Below are 18,045 nucleotides of genomic sequence, written 5' to 3'. Positions count from 1 at the left end.
TTATAAAACTGATACATACATTCGAGTTTTTGTTATATAATGAAGTAATAATGTATTAGTAAAATTTACTTAATAATTTTTGTAGTTAGATGTTTAATTGTTCTTCAACGTTTTTAAATAAAGGAGATAATTTTAAGAAAAATACATAATATCAGATTACTATAGATATAACACACATTAAAGCATAATACGTAAAAACTTACAATTAAACTTAATTAAATAATATCTTAACTAGGTTTATATTTTTTTTTTATAATTAATTTAATAAAGTAGATTATTACCAATTAAAAATACATATATGAGCACTTTTATATTTATTTAAAGAAATATATACACATCCATTTTTATTTGACCTTTATGCATTTACATTTTTTGATACCTACTGTATATATTAAAACATACCAATACAAGAGCTTCGTATCGTCGACCTTTATTTGCACACACCCACTTGTGATATTTCAATTAGCAAAATTGAAAAAAGGTTTCTTGTGAATAATAAAATACATACTACATTTGTATATTTTGACTGCTTTAAATAATTTATTAAGGTATATTTACATATGAACATGCGTATGTTTTGGTAATAATAATAAATGTGTTATTTTGCTGCTCTTATTTTTGATTTATTTATGTTTTATAATATATTGTGTGTTCGTTTAAAAAATAACATGTAACTTTTAACTCCACATTTAACCCTTGGAACACTTTATTAGCTTCTTTTAAAAGTTGTTAAAAAATACACAGCCAATAAATAGAACAAAGAACAACTCAACAAACTCGCCAACAGATTGACGACCAAAGCAAATGTTTGCAGTCTGACTAAATCTCTTAGCAAACTTTTTCATACTTTTTCTTACCTGTACACTACTAGAAACTTTGATAATAATTCAATTTTAACACGTACAATCTTGTAAAGAAATAAACGAGATGATTTGAACTTTATAAGTATGAAGTTAAAAAGCGTAATATATTCATGAGATTTTCTTCAGTTATGTTGAAGTATGTTGTACAGAATGAAGCAATAAAGGCTGCAGAATGTAAAGACGTAACTTTTTTAAATTATTTTTATATATATATACATATATTTTTTAACAATAAGATTATGTTAATTTTACAAACAAATTATTTTCGAATTTTTTTGATAAAAAATATATACAAATTTATTTTTATTATATAGTGCTTATTATATAATTGTAAAGTATTATGTATAGAATTACATAACACACATTTTAAATATATGGTTGCTAAAATATTGTTGTGTAATGTTATCTAAAGCTAATAGTTATTGTTCAACTCAAATTAATAAGAATATTACGTAGCTACTTAAGCCTTAAAATTCTTGCTAGTTAAATTGAGATTTTATCAAATCAAATCGGGTTAACATAATTTACTTTTTTTTTAACATTTTTGTATATTTTTCGACCTTTATCCGAAGCAGTTTTACGTGTCAAAGCAACATTAAGACTAACACGTTTTTTTCTCTTTTAATATTTTCAGTTCTGATGACAACGGCGTGTACAGGTGTCGAATCGACTTCAAAAAGTCGCCAACACGCAACACCAGGGTCAACCTGACCGTCATAAGTAAGTATTAAGACGTTTCAACACGTCAACCCTTTTTGTCGTCAATTATTCAACCCTTTCAGTTATTAAAAACGAATAAGAGGCCGAACAAAGAAAGGGCAAACAAACTTTTAGACGCCAGTAAAAACTTGAGGTTTTCACGCGAGAAAGGGGTATTTCGTGAATAATATAATTTAATATTATTAAATATTTCGTTGGGGTGGTGGGAGTGGATTTGCGTAATCGGCTTACGTTTTAGATTACATTTTGTTTACAAATGAAGCAATGTAAATATAGGCGCTCGCTTGTATGTATATATGTATAATATTAATCTACGAATCGAAATTTTGACACGCCATAAATTGTAATTATAAGATCCGATGTAATTATAAGGACGAGTCTGTAAACTAAACCAAACACACTCGAGAAAGAGCAACCCTTAATGGCTCTTCTTATGGGGGATGCACGTTTCTTATTATACGAGTTCATATGTTTCAGTCACGAGATATGAATTAATAATGACATAAAGACGCCATTAAGCTTATAACAAGTACTATATAATTTTATTAATATTTATATTTAAAAATAAACTTTAAATTATACTGCTTAGAAAGTTCTTTCCAGCTTGATTTGCAAAATAATTATAAAAATACAAAATATCTTGTATTGACCTAATGGCTATATGTATTTTTTTAAATAGGGCAAAGTATTATTATTTGTGTGATTACTTATAGTAACCTCGTAACCTTTTCTGTGTCATAGTCGTTTTCAAAGATCAGATTTCTGACTTTGTAGCTGGACAGAGTTGACGTGAAATGGGAAGCGGCTGCTTCCTTGCTCTTCTACTCTCGGTTGATGCTTAGCGTAGCTCCACTTTGTTCAAATTAACCCCTGTATAACATTAGTCGATAAAAATGCTAGATGTTCCTGACAGTAGTGTTTTTCAAATGGATGTGAATTATTTGTGCCGCGGGTTTTTTTTTTTCTTATGCTCCTTTCAACACGTTTTGGAGATGAATTTGGCGACACTGATTTTGATTTGGCAACACTGCACTTATCATTTCGAGTGGCACATTCCTTATCAATGCGAGTTCGAATGTCTAAAGTCATAATCTGGGGAAAATTCACATTGAAAATTAATATTTCTATCATTTCTTAATTAATTTGAATTAATATGTCCAGTGGTAGGTAAAGCCTTTTAAATAATATCTTGAATTAAAAATAGTGCTATTTATATCCAGCACTGGCTGCAAGCATCAGTAGAATTTATATGTTTCTGTAGCGACCACACAGATGCCACGTTTGAAATGGTCCTATTTTCAAATTCATAATATTTATATATTTGTATATCTAAAATCACTTTTCCTAGAAATGATTACACATCTTTCAAAGTATTTTCAAATCTAAAATTTTCTCATTTCTTGGAATAAAAAATAATTTTAAAGTTGTAAGCCTTAAGAGCAAATGTTTCTTTGAAAATATCAAACTCAATGAAATAAAAATTTGCTTGTTTCCTGTCGGCAGATTTTTCGCCCATTTTCATAGATATTGTAAATCGGCAACGTCACAAATGAGCGCGGACAAATGGGCGTGCGTCAAAAGAGCGCTGCATTATATGCGCTGCGTCATAAGAGCGTTTACCAAAGTAGCGCTGTAACAAAATAGCGTGCGTCAAATGCGCAGACAGCCATATGAGCGTTTGACAAAAGAGAGCACGTCATAAGAGCGCAAAAATACTTGGATAAAATCAAGTAATGAATATTTTAGGAATTAGGTATACAAAATATATGTAAATTGTGAGAAATTTCAAAAAATAAAAATTCACGAGATATAGGCGGTAAAATTAGTATTTTAAGTGCCAGAGCGTAATGACTATTAAAATGATTAGTCAATGAAAATATTATTATATATTAATTATTACGTACATACGAAAGTATGGCTCCCCATCTCCATACGTACGATATACATATATTTTTATTAAAATGAAACGCTGATTTTGAATTTATCATTAGATTTGTTTTGTAATGTTTTATTAAATTGACAAATAATTGTCGACTCGACTAGCAATAAATGCGTAAGTTATAGGGCAGGTATATTAATTATATGTGATAAATAAAATATAATATTTAATTTTCATAGCATCGCGGTTGGTTTTTGGGTTCCTTCGGCTTAAGAAATTTATGGAAGGAACACGAAATTCACAAAAAAATAGTTTAATCGTAATCGCGAAAAATTTAGGTCTCTAGTAATAAAAGAATCATAAAGATTCACCAATTACTACTTTAAGTCTTATTAGCGTAAACATAATTTTAATTTTAGTATTTAAAAAATCGAAAGTAAAACTTCCTTTTTGAAAATTATACAATATGATTAAATTGAATTCGGCAAAATTAATGTTTTAACTATTATTAGATTTAAATAATATTTTTCATATAAATTAAGTTGAAATCATCGAGGTTATACTTTAAGTAGGTCAACGACAACACAAAGGTGACCTTCGCGTCACTCTCGCATTAAAAAAACAAACAACTTGCATTAAAATAATTCGAATTAGAGATAAATATTTTAAAAATAGACAAAGAGGTGAATGACATTTGTTATTTTTAATGAAGCATAACCTTGAATTGTCTGGATGCATCTAGAAATATTTCAAAAAAATACCAGTAGCTATGCGACCATGGTCGTAAACAGGCGAATAAATTGTTTTGTTACATTTTTCTCGAATAAGTGTTCTCGTTCATATTTTTTATAATAATATCCGTTTCGATGTTTTTATTATAAAGTGATAGTGTAATTTAGTGTATGTGTTAGAATTAAGCAGTGTATAATTCAAATTAGTGTAGTGTTTATAATAGTGCTTAGTTGCACCGGCGCGGCGCGTGGCGCTGGCGTCATTACCGACGCCGCACCGATGCGCCCCCACTACCCCACCCGTCACGCCGAAGGACAAGGTAATGTCTTTGTAATTTTCTGTGTCTTATAATCGAAATGTAATAAAAATATTTTTTTTTTACTATTTTCAACGGAAGAACATCATTTGAAACGTTCGTAATTTTGGCACATATAAATTAGATTTAAATAACATTTTTCATATAAATAAAGTTTAAATCATCGACATTTTACTTTTAGAAAGTCAACATTATTAAAATAATAAAATAAATATAACAACTTGCATTAAAATAATTGGAATTAGAGATAAATATTTTAAAACTAGACAAAATGTCAACCTTTGATAAAAAATATTTTTTTTGTAATCTGAGATGCACGACATTTTAATCGTTATGGTTTATATGAACATAACATGAAGCATAACCTTGAACTCGTTTGAACTTGTTTATGCATCTCGAAATATTTAAAAAAAAATTCAGTAGCTATATGACAATGGTCATTAACGGTCGCGTTACATTTTTGTCGAATAAGTGTTTTTATAATAATATCTCTTTCGATGTTTTTAATTATAAAGTGATAGTGTAATTTAGTGTATGTGTTAGAATTAAGCAGTGTATACAAAAAAAATAGTGTTTATAATAGTGTTTATAGCTAAAATTTGTGTGTTATACACGCAATATATTGTTGCTATGCAAAGTCGTTGCATCAGAGTGCAACCGACGCCGACGCGAGGCGACGCGTCGCTTCTACCGCGTCCCTTCCACCGCTCCCTTCCACTGCGGAGTGACGCCGAAGTCGCGTGGCCCGCGAGGATATTTACAATTTTATGCGGTTGACAAGGTAATGTCTTTCTAATTTTGTGTGTAACCCTTTGTGCTAGTAAGTCGACATCGTATTCCAAGCGTTGCACTCAAAACTTGAAATGCATTTATTGGCTTTGTACTGGAGCTAATTTTGCCAATTTCAATTTATTAATGGTAAAAAAACACATTTTAGTAATATTGAATTTTCAACTTATGCAAATAACTCAATAATCTTCAATTTACGAGTGTAAGTTTATTGTAAAATTTTTCATCGGAACATGGCCGGATCGAGCGGTTTTAAGTCCGCGCATAACGCGATACTTGACAATTATTGGTCTTAAACTGATTTTTTCCTTCAAAGGGTATCTATATTTTTATGATATGGGATAAAACGGGATTATATGCTCTGATTGTGCATAATTCTTACTTATTATTGTGTGTCTGTTATGAAATAAAAACGATTAGAAAAAAGAGCGAGATGCAAGCAGAGTTCGCTATCTCGCTCGCACTATTCAAATCAGCGATTGACAACTATCGACATTTTTAGCGGCAACTCAAATAATAATATTAGTCTTTTCGAGCTAGTAAATTACTAACAATTAGTAATCTGTGTTTTAATTATTTATAAATACATATATTGATTTATTTTTACAAATTATCCATATAATTACGAATGACGATATAATAATGGATGTTTAAGAAAGTGAAGATGAATTTGATACTAACTGTGTTATTATTACTGTGATAGTAATAGTAGTAGGAATGATATCTAGGTAACTACTGAGGGGCCGTATACCTGCCCTATTATACGCATTCATTGAAAGTTGAGTCGATAATTATTTGTAAATTTAATGAAACATTATAGAACAAATGTAATGATAAATTCAAAATCAGCGTTTCATTTTAGTACAAAATATATGTATATCGTACGCATGGGGATGGGAAGCCATACTTTTTTATGTACGTAATAATCAATAAATAATCATTTTAATCGTCATTACGCTCCGGCACATAAAATACTAATTTTACCGACCATATCTCGTTAATTTTTATATTTTGTATATTTCTCACAATTTACTTATATTTTATATTCCTAATTCCTAAAATATTCATTACTTGATATTCTCCAAGTATTTTTGCGCTCTTATGACGTGCTCTCTTTTTTAAAGCGCTCATATGTCTCTCTGCGCATTTGACGCACGCTATTTTGTTACAGCGCTACTTTGGTAAACGTTCTTATGACGCAGCGCTAACAATGCAGCGCTTATATGACCGCGCTCAATTGACGCACGCTGTTTTGACCGGCTGCCTCTAAATCAGTATGTACAGTTAGAGTTCACGACAGTTCTAAGCCTCTAAATCAGTATGTACAGTTAGAGTTCACGACAGTTCTAATGCATCTAAACAATTTAAAATCTTTGGCATACAAATATGTCATTACTGAATAACGAGATCTTGAATCCTTGAGAATGTCTCAAAAGAATGAAATATTTTTTGCCGATCGGCTGCAATATGTAACAAACTCGCTCAAATAAAAGTAATTATGTTTGAATATCTGAACTACCGAGAACCGATATCAAAGACTTTTTCAAAACCAGAATATATTACGCCTACTTTTATTGTCGCATTGAGGGATTTCATTGTGTTTTGGTGAAAATGTGAGGTTAGTGACAGTGGAACAAGCAAAACGAAAACCATGCTCTTAGCCCAACAAAACTTACTGAAAATGATTAAAGATGTTACTTTGGAAAATTATTTTGAATGATTTAATAGGAGTTGCAAACTGGTGAATAATCATTTATACAGTGGCGTTGCTCGGCTATGTGCTACCCAGAGCGATCCTTAAAATTGCCGCCCCCCCACCCCCTATACATTTTTTACAGGGTCATAAAATCAGCATTTCTTAAAATAATAAATTGGTTATTATTAAGCTCTTGTTATTCGTGGATTATATATGTTTTAGTGCATTCAGGGTTAAGAACCATACTAGACGATCCCATCGCGAATATGCAGCCCCCAAGCAAGTGCCGCCCGGGGCGGCCCGCCCCCACCCCCCATAGCTACGCCACTGCATTTATACAATAGGAAATTTTGTGCATTTGGTATGCTGTTATTAATTTTGCTAGTTCATTTTATCAGTTTTGCTTTCAAAACTAAAAGTTAGGTCAATTATAATTTAAGCTCAGCAGAGGCTTATGAAATATTATACTATATCATAAATGATACATATATTTTTTAAAAGCGTGCATTATAATTATTCTTCATAATTTATTTTTTAAACCTTTTACATAAAATTATATTTGAAGTACCATATTTTGCCATCCGTTTTATATTCAAGAAATAAAATTTGCTTTTTTATATATATATATTTAAAATATTAATACAAACATATTTGTATTATATTTTTCCGTATTAAATTGAAAGGCGAATCGCGAATATTGCTACAAAATAAATGTTAATATAATATATCCGTTGTTTATTTTTATTCCACGAAAATTTATGATATATATTTTTTTATATTCAGGATCATATATTTGATAGCAGATAAAATAAATAACTCTTTACTTATAATTAAAAAACACAATTGCTTCTATATCGATAATCGATAATAACATTAAATGTACATTCCCTTAAAACAACCAAACAATAGAGTTAGAATATGGTAATAAAAAATCATCCCCCAGAACACTGCATTAAATTTAGGGCTTTATTTAAATAATTAAAAATTATCTGATACACAACATAAAATTACAAAATAATGCAATTAGAAACAACAAACTTGTTCAGTTAATCATATTATATCAATTATATCGCAATATTGCGACGTCCAATTATTTCGAACAGATCCTAGAATTACATTCCCTAATTGAAAATGCAATATTTACAACCTCAAACTGCATTTCGTTGTCTGCCAATCCAAATATAATAACAAAAATATACAAAACAAGCAGTATGGCATCATGAATGTTACCTAACAATGACGTAATTGGCTATTATGAGGGCTTACATTATTCACATACATTCATAAATTCATTTTTAGCTTAGAAATATGTATTATTTGTTGCCTGTAACGAGTCCATCCATTGTATTTACTAGTAACGAAAATTATATATATGGTGATATACAAGTTATATATTTTTTTATAGCGAAGAAAATAAAGCATAAAATATATATATTATATAAATGTCATTTATTTTAAAATACCTATTCTGGCACACAGTTAAAATAGTTTGAAACATGCTTTATTGTTTGTAACATCAAGTCATCTTAAAGATCGAGTTGTGCTCTTGATAATTCAATGTAACTAATTGGCTGAACCAGATCAGTAGATCAAAGTAAAAGCGGCTGCTTTTCTCTAGCTTGAAAAGATCATCTGCGTCGATTTGGAAAAGGCTGAACTTTCGTGTATTAAAAGTCGAAAGCTTTGATGGAAGTTTGAAGTAAAGTTCATAAAGTAATGTGCCATTCATGCGTTTCTTCTCCCCGATTCTTTAACCGATACAGATGATTTGGAACGAAACTAAATTCGTTCGGAGATGATATTTTAGATATTTTTTTGTATGTGAATCTTTAAAAAATCACATGTTTTAAATATGCATAACTATTGTACCAAACATTTATTATGTAAGTCGCTCTGATTCTCTTTTAATGAGCAAAACACGAATACGTTACTTTTTATGCAACTAATTATTTGTTGTTTTGTTATAATATCATATAAATTTCATGCTTTCTTCTAAAAATCTTTTTTGCTTAATACAAGTTAATATTATCAATGACAATAACATACGGCATAAATAATACTTTGGATACCCCACTATACGACTAAAATAATGCATTTTTTTTTATACATATAGTTTATTTTAATTCTATATTTTAATATTATTGTAGTTTTTGTTTTGTATATAAAAAAAATCATTTTACTGATTTGATTTATAGCAATTAAGTGTAATAATAATGCATATTAATTATATTAAAATTATTAATTACAACCTAAATGAAAGCTAAGAATGACTTTTTAATACAACATACTAGTACACAATTATTACATTCTTTATTTATCTTAAATTTGTATATCAGATATCAATATATACTGCGTGTTTAATTAACGGTCACTTTTCATCTCATGATATTTTTTAAAAAAATGACAATATCTTATTATATGATTTATAGCATTTACATGAAAACAATAACTCTTGTTTCATTTAGCTAATGAAGACTTTTCTAAAGCATTGATTTTTTTTGTTGGCTTTAAAATGTTTTCTAATTGTAATTCAGTCATAAAACTTATTATTCACACAATGTTTTTGGAATATTAATCGGAAATCCTTGTCCCTTTTCTCGCTACCTGCTCTAAATTCATCTGTAAATCTAACGAATCAAAATTGTTTTTAAAAATGCAGCGGTTTTTAAATATGTTTTAGATATTCGCATTAATCTTGTTTTTAACAAAAGTATTCTCAAAAAACCTTTCAATTTCTTGAAAAATAATAATTTGTTATATTGCCTTTTTTTTAAAAACTATGCAATATAACAAATTTAAGACTATGTAAAACGGAAGGTGGTTCATTTAATATAGCTAGACCAGGCGCGGGCGGTGAGATACATAGTAAGAGATAAGGACATGCGGACCGCATGCCCTTATCTCTCACTCACTCACGTCACTTATCACGCGAGCGAGCGAGAGGGAAAATATCTCACCGCCCGCCCCTGATCTGTGTGATAAACTGTGCTGGAAATATAAAAATATTTTAAATATTTTCTATGCGTATCAATACCGCTTGTTCGCAAATTATTGTAGTACGTAAGATATTGGATTATTATCCCAGAGTCGCGAGTTCGATTCCTGCAACAGAATAGATTTTTTTATATATAAAATATAAATTTAAAACTAGTTTCAGCTAAATAGTGATTCATGCGTATTAATTGTTAGTTATAATAGCAATTTATAATTAAAAGATTTCACCAGCATTGCTTTTGTGGTAATGTGTCACAATATTTACTTGTGGGTGATTGTGTTATTCAACTGTAACGCATTAGATTTACAATAAAAATATTTTACAATCTAAATAATTAGAATTAAACAATCTAAATTTTACTCATTTTTCAAAAGCAAAATATGCTCAATTTTTTGAAAAATTAAAAATTGACAGAGCACCCAGAATTGCACAATAGCCGTCATATACCACAGATTCAAATAAGAAAAAAACTAAAGGCTTAGCTTCGAATAAGCATTGCTTGAACTATTCTTTGCAATCATCAGACGACCGCCTTTAATAAGATTTCACTTAGGGAATTATTTTGAAGGTTGAGATGCTATACTAATTCACTTTGAATCACTAAAAATTATTAGACAGACAAGAATCACTCAACCAATAAATTAACTCTTAAGACTCGATACTGACATCTACGTTTTCCTGTACATGATTTTAATAAATTATCTATACTTGAACAATAAAGTATTTTTACAATCCCGAATCTTTTTATTACGTTTTTTCTAAGCATATATAGTAGCAATACATATATCTCATATTACGATATTCTAAGACCTTAGATACCCCAAGATACGACAAAAATGTTTTATTATTGCTTTTTTTGTTCTAAAATAATATTTTTTATTATTAAATAGACAAATTTAAAAAAATAGCATAATGCTTAAATTATGTTTTTTAATAATATTTTTTTTAGTTTTAGTGACATTTAAATAACTTTACTTATTATATTTGCATTTTTTTACCTTCAAATAGATTTAAGATACAATAACCTCACTACTCGAAATGAAAAAACATTATTTTATAGTACAAGTAAAAAAATATTATTCTATTTTTAAATATTTAAAGGACATTCTATTCACTTTTTATATATTGTACTATATTTAGACTTTGTTTATCTCATTATGTTATAAAATAGTGCTGTTTTCTTATGTTACCAAAACACACATTAATGTAATATAATAATTTGTTATTGAATTCATTTCACATTTTTAGACAATCTGTAAAGTCACAAATGCTGTACTTATATTCGATGTTATCGCATTTTCCTTTCAAATATAGTTGGTTCCCTACATCCTTCGATCAATGGCAACTAGTAGCATATTGTGCAAATGAAAAATGTTTGAACCGTAACATTTTTATAAATCCGCTTACATTCGTTGAGGTCGTATATCGTACACACACGAGGCTCGAAAAGGCACTCGCGCGTATTTATTATACGCCAGCGAGTGGGCGGCGCGGTCATAAATCACCGTGACTGAGGAAACCGTCTTAATTTAATTTTTTGATCTTTGAAACGCTAGTGCGGGCCGGGGGGCTTTTTACTGCATGATTTGCAACTTGTACAGAAGTTTAGTGCTAATTATGGGCAATGAAAAATGCGCAACTGCAACTTTTTAATTAAACGATGTCGGCAATGATTTGCGGTTCAGTTTATCATACCTTTCAAATTGTATTTTTACGGCGATCCTCGCACCGAAAGATTTATTACGGTATGCTATTCTTTTTATTTTTGTATGTGGTATATTAATTGAATCTTCTGAGATTTTAGTTAGAGATAATAATTCGCAACAGATGCACGCTTATTTAATTTAATATGTAAAGTACATTTATCATACCAGCTCCTTGTAACTAACGCAAATACATCTTTGCGTCTAACGAGCCTGTTGAGCAATGTTAGGAAATAGGGACGCGATTATGACTCTTGAGGGCAATTTACTTAATTATACGTTTATTATTACAACAAGTTTTTTTTTATAGACACGTTCGAACATATATGTACACATGTTATATATGCATATACACTAGCGTGACAAAATAGCAATAGATAAAATTATATTTTTATAATATTTAAACGTTTATTGAAGTAATTTACATTGACAAAAAATTGAATTATTTTTGATATAAAATACGAAAAGCTACTAAATAATTTTTAATATTCACAAAATCACAGAATTTTTAATGCTATAATCACGTATAAAAATATAATTACTCTAGACTACAATTTCGAGGTTTTTTTGTCACAAATGTAATGCAACTCTATATAAATGTAAAATCATCATAATTTCAACTGCACCATTAAATTTTACATAAAATTGGCAATAAAAAAATATTTGTCAAAAAATTAAGGCACAGATTTTGTAAGGACCTAAAATTTTCTTACTTTAAAAATCCATAATTAATATTATATATAGAGCCTAAAAAAATAACATACAAATTTAATTTTTTGTAAAAAGCAATACTTTAAAAAAAAGCTAATGACTTCGATAAAATCATCTTTGTGGAATAAAATTGTAATAAAAAATATTAATAAACACAATAATGAATGTGGATACTAACTTTTTTTATGTCGACGGCTTATTTCTTATAATTAAATATATGTCAAAAGTATTTTATCTGCTTTATTTGTAATAATACAAAGATATCATTAAATTTCGATCAACAAAAGATTTAATAAGTTACATTCGCCAGATATTGTCACTAAATATGCGGTCGAATAAATTGCTGATGTCGTCAATGTCAAGTTGGAATATAAAATAAATTTACATACAAAATCCACACTAACCCTCACCTGACGTAAATATTATTTTAATATTAAATTACACCCACATTTTGATCGATATTGCGGCCATTTAAAAGCACCAGAAAAGGGCGTTCGCTTTTATATTATAAGTACACGCACAGATTTGGTCGCTCCACAAAAACATAAACCTTCCATTACGAGCGCAGTGGGCTTAGGTTCTAATCCTGGGGCGGGCAATTCCGATTATGTTATCCCTCATAATGAAAACATGTAACGAGATCATCCCAGGTATTCATCAAGTCCACCGAAGAAGGAGGCTTTTTGAATTGCAAGTGTGAGGGAAAATATCGTTAATTACAACCGAAAAAATCCCTAGTAAGCTCACACAAAAATTGATTAAACATATCGTATATAAAGTCTGCGTCATAAAGTTATTAATTACATATTTAACAAAGCTATCTTGCTATATTAAAATATGCTTACATAAAATTGCGCAAAATATATCAATATCATAAGATTATAAATTTATTAGAAATCAAGAGTTTACTGATCTCTTGAGGTTTTTAAAGAAGACATATTATTTTGTTTTAAGTGTATGATTAGGCATTTTTGGTTTTACTATTACTTCGACATAGTTTTTCTCCGACAAAATAAATTTGCTTGCAAAATATTTTTCGCTTCATGTTATGTTTTAAAATAATCAGATTTTAACATATTTATTCTTTCCACATAAACATAAAAATGTTAACAACACACCAGACAAAGTCGGGTGTACAAAAATATGAATGTGCTATCTAAATTGGTAGCACATCATGTATAAACGCAAAGACGTGTTCTTTCCATGTTATGTTATGTATAAACATATACACATATGTACATAGATTCATAAAATGTGTGAGTACAATAATGGTGCATACAAACATATTTTTTTAGCTCTCGGATTGTGGGATTGTTTCACGCTCCGATTGACATGTTCCCATGTCCAAATGGAAACAAATGCCATGATGAATCATTAATGATGGTTGTGTTTTTGTGTTTCAGTACCACCGCAAAGGGTTGAAATCAGGGATGATCGGAACTGGGCGATTGGAGCAAAAACCAGGGCATACAGGGAAGGCGATCCTGTCAAGCTCACTTGTATAGCACAAGGAGGTGAGTCATTTTTTTATTTAAATCTCAAATGAACATTAGAATAAATGATTATTCTTTTAAGATACAAGGGCTTTCAAAGCTCGATATGTAGTTATTTATAATTAAATAGTTTAGAATCTATATGGATGATAAAACATGAAAATGTCAGAAAAGCATAGTTCGTTAGGTCGAGACTGCTATCCTAGAGGCCACGGGTTCGTGCCACTGCAGCTTACTCGAATTTTTATTTATAAAAATGCATTATCATTTTTAAAAAACGACCTAGAAATATTTTTTAAATTATTTAATATATATCACCGATTTTTAGATTTTCAGTCTGGTAAATGCTACTTAATTGTAGGTATTTATTATGATTAATTGACTTAGCCAGTTAGTACAGATTTACACAGTTGTAACGTATTAGGATTCATGGTGGTCTGCAAACAGATGTATTTTACCTTTTTTTAATATTAATTATATCATTAATATATAATATAAACAGCAATGGTCTTAACCCCTGTGGTACACCGTGAAATATTAATTTCTCTTTGGAATATGCATAATCTGTTCTTACTTTTTGCTTTTTATTTTTACTATTTCACTTATACTCATAATCTCCAAAAATTTTAACATTATACTTCTATCTTTTATTTCGAAAGCTCTCTTGAAATCCAAGATAAATTGCTCCAATGATTTTGTTCGTATTCTTGGCCAACAATTATTAATTTTTCAATACTACTACTTTTTTTTTAGTTTTAATGTAGAATCTGTGAAATGTTTTTGTCTGAATCACGATAGTTGTTCACGCAGAATGTTTTGTTAAATAATAAAATACTCTAATTGTTTGATTACTACTTCTTTCGTTACCTTTTCTACACAAGGCAACAAGTTAATTGCTCTCATTTCCTCAACCTTTTTACTATTTTTTATTTTATGTACAGGTATAATAATAGCAATCTTCAAATTATCAATTATTTGTTCTTTGAAGAATGCTTTATTTACTCAATAATGTAATTTAGTTTCTTTATTTTATTTAATTATATTTAAATCTAATTCCTTAGTACTAGTTGTGAATTTCTTCTTAAGATACTAATTTAAATTCACTAAATTTTTCATTCAATGTTTCATTATTGTATTGTACTAAATTATTAAACTGAGGTATTGAATTCACAATCTTTTCTATACTCTCAATGTAGTATGTATTTATTTTCTGCTATTATATGAGGACCTTTATATGTATTTCCATCAATCTCGAAATTTATTATGTCGTTTCTCTGAGTAAGATTAATTATCCACTTTATTGTTTCTCAGATCTTATTTGGGTCATTATTTAATTCATTTATCGACTCTAACAGCGTTTATAATTATACCTAATCAAATATTTTAAGTAATGTTTATTGTAACAACAACAATAACATATTATTTATTAATAAATTTGTAGTTACATTTTAATAAATTGATATTATAGTGAACCATTTTATGTCGATGTGCATAGAAGTTTTAAATTTTATGGTTTTATGAGAGAGGTTCTGGAAGGTGCTACACTAGAGGGCTACTCAGTCTCTAACACAATTAATTTTAATTATTTTCTGATACTACATCACAAATTCTAAGTAAACATTATAGTGATATTTTCGTTTTTAAGGCGCAAATTGCGCTGAGAAAGAAATTTTAGCGTCATATCGCTAGTTCATTATCCTCAAAATTGAAGTGCATTTTTTTCTAGCTGTTTAAGCTCACTCTAAATATACGTTCTTATAGTATATAAAAACTTTGATGCAATTTCTTAGTTGGGAAACGGAAGTAAAGAATTATAGAAATAGCATTAGAAATGAATAAAGTTAAAAACTTATTTTATAACATAATGTATTTTAATTAAAAATACTAATAAATTTTTTTTGCAAGGTTTCTTGTTTTTATTGTTTTTCTTTAAATAGGCTCTAAATTAAGGGCTTTATGCTAAAAAATCTATCAAAAGTAACCAATAAATAGTGAACTTGTAAACCTTATCATTTTTCGATTTTAATTTAATACAGACCCTAATTTTTTTTTGCTTAAAGATCTATCATAGAGGCTAAAAATGATAGATTTATATGGTTTATCGTATTTTTTCGATTTTTCCTTAAAACAATATTAATGGATTTATGCTAAAAAATGTATCAAAAAAATAAAAAATTGTGAACTAGTAAACTTTTATTTGATATTAATTTAAAACTCTATTAAAAAGACTAAAAAATTATAAATTTGTGAGGTTTTCATGTTTTTTTCGATTATTTTTTAAAACAGGTCCTCAATTTAGGGGTTAATCGATTCTAAATTCTATCAAAAAGGCTTAAAATTAAAGACTTTTCTTATTTTTTATTTCGATATTTTAAATTCATGGGTTTGAGCTAACAATATTATAAAAAAATTGAATATTTTTCAATCTATTTTGCTGAATAATATTGTGAATGAATTTTTTAGATTTTGGTGTAAGTAGACAGCACACATTTATTTAATATATGAGCTTTTCATGTTTTTTACAAAAAATATTGGTTTTTACGCCAATAAAAATTAGGGACTAATTTTTTTAAGCTATTAAGATAATATTTTATTATAGGATATATGCGCTTACTACTATAAAATTGAAAATAATTATAAAATAATATTATAAGTTTTTAATTATTACTTATTTTATCTAATGAAAATATGTGTTTACATTGGATAATAATATTTTTTTGTACTACCTTTGGTTTAAAACTAAGCAAAAAAAAACACAAATTTTCTTGACAGTCCTATGAATATTGTTAGATTGGCAATTTTTTTGTAGCATACAAAACTGCTTAGTGTTTAATTTTTGTATTCTTTTTTTTTAAATAGTTTCCTAAATACTTTCACATGGGATTACTATATATTCTTTAGTTTTTTTTAATTTTATTTAAATGCTTCATTTAAGATTTAGTTAAAAAATGTTTCTATTAAAAGTATTAAACTCAATACTACGTAGTGTTTCTTTAAGAATAATGTTTTTATTTTATCATCTTTCCTTAAATATCAACATATTTTAAAATGGTTTTTAACTGCTGAAAATTTTCAAAGAAGTTGTGATTTTAAGCCGCTAAATTCACAGCTGCATTTAAAGCAGGTAGTAAGAAAAGGGACAGGGATTAAATTACGACTAGGTATTTAAAGGGCATAATAAGAATGATTATTTTATTAGGACATTGCCAAGGATTCATTAGCTAGATAAATATAATAAATGTCAATGTTTTCATTTAAATGTTATTTAAATACAATAAGGTGTTAATATTTTTTACAAAATATATTATGATCGAAAGTGACTATTCGTTTAACATTCATTAAATATTTTTGTCAGAATTATAAGAATCTAATTGTTCTAATATTTTATAAATATAAGAATTCGAAATAAATAATTTACGTAAAAATTATGTATTTGCATTTTTGTTTTTGATAAAAAATAGTTTTTTAATTATATTTTAATTACTTAACTATACTATAATTTAAATGCATATTTATAGACCAAAATTGTTGTACATAATAAATAGATACATACTGTATGTCATTTTTTTTATTACTTGAGAAATTTCCAATCAAGAAATGAGAAACACTATTGTTACACATAAAAACATTTTTATTTTGTCCGAAAGTATTTTTTGAATTATCATTATCCTTTTTTATATATCTGACATAATATTTAACAATATCCATTAGCCATTAATGATAACATTCACTATGATGTATTTAAACTTTTAGCTGATAACTAATGTTTGCCATACTTATATATTGAATATTAATTTTATCTTCATATTTTAAAATAAATGTAGACTTAACATTATTAAATTTCGATGTCAATATCGCTATATTTTAACAAGCATCACTAACTGCGAAGTTATTTAATTAACGATCCCCAATTGAGGATTATAGAATGCCAATGAAATATATATCTAGGTGTATATATATGATTCTTAAATTGTATCAATTATTGATTAAATAAATATATATATAAAACCCTATATATTGCAAAATGCAATATTTTAAATTGCATCACGATCCGCCACTGCGATTCGATCCTTATTTTACGGAGGTCCAATAACGGGCCCCGGCGAATCCCCTGTCTCACAAGATCGCGAACTGACGGTCACTCTTCG

At 28.2% G+C, this 18,045-nt stretch overlaps 1 protein-coding gene across 3 annotated transcripts in view; it reads left to right on the top strand.

Moving 5' to 3' along the window:
- LOC148235453 (uncharacterized) overlaps positions 1 to 18,045 on the top strand; it is a 598,142-nt gene that overhangs the window by 492,105 nt on the left and 87,992 nt on the right. For all 3 annotated transcript variants that reach the window (XM_088185621.1, XM_088185623.1, XM_088185620.1), the window contains exons 5-6: positions 1,498 to 1,583; positions 13,808 to 13,918. In XM_088185621.1, the coding sequence (XP_088041747.1) occupies positions 1,498 to 1,583; positions 13,808 to 13,918 (197 nt within the window). The remainder of the gene's footprint in view (positions 1 to 1,497; positions 1,584 to 13,807; positions 13,919 to 18,045) is intronic.

This window comes from Plectrocnemia conspersa, unplaced genomic scaffold, assembly GCF_051122295.1.
Source record: "Plectrocnemia conspersa isolate PC_06_02 unplaced genomic scaffold, ASM5112229v1 ptg000005l, whole genome shotgun sequence".
Lineage (NCBI taxonomy): Eukaryota > Metazoa > Arthropoda > Insecta > Trichoptera > Polycentropodidae > Plectrocnemia > Plectrocnemia conspersa.
The sequence above is the reverse complement of the archived record's forward strand: the minus strand, read 5'-3'. Positions and strand labels throughout refer to the sequence as shown.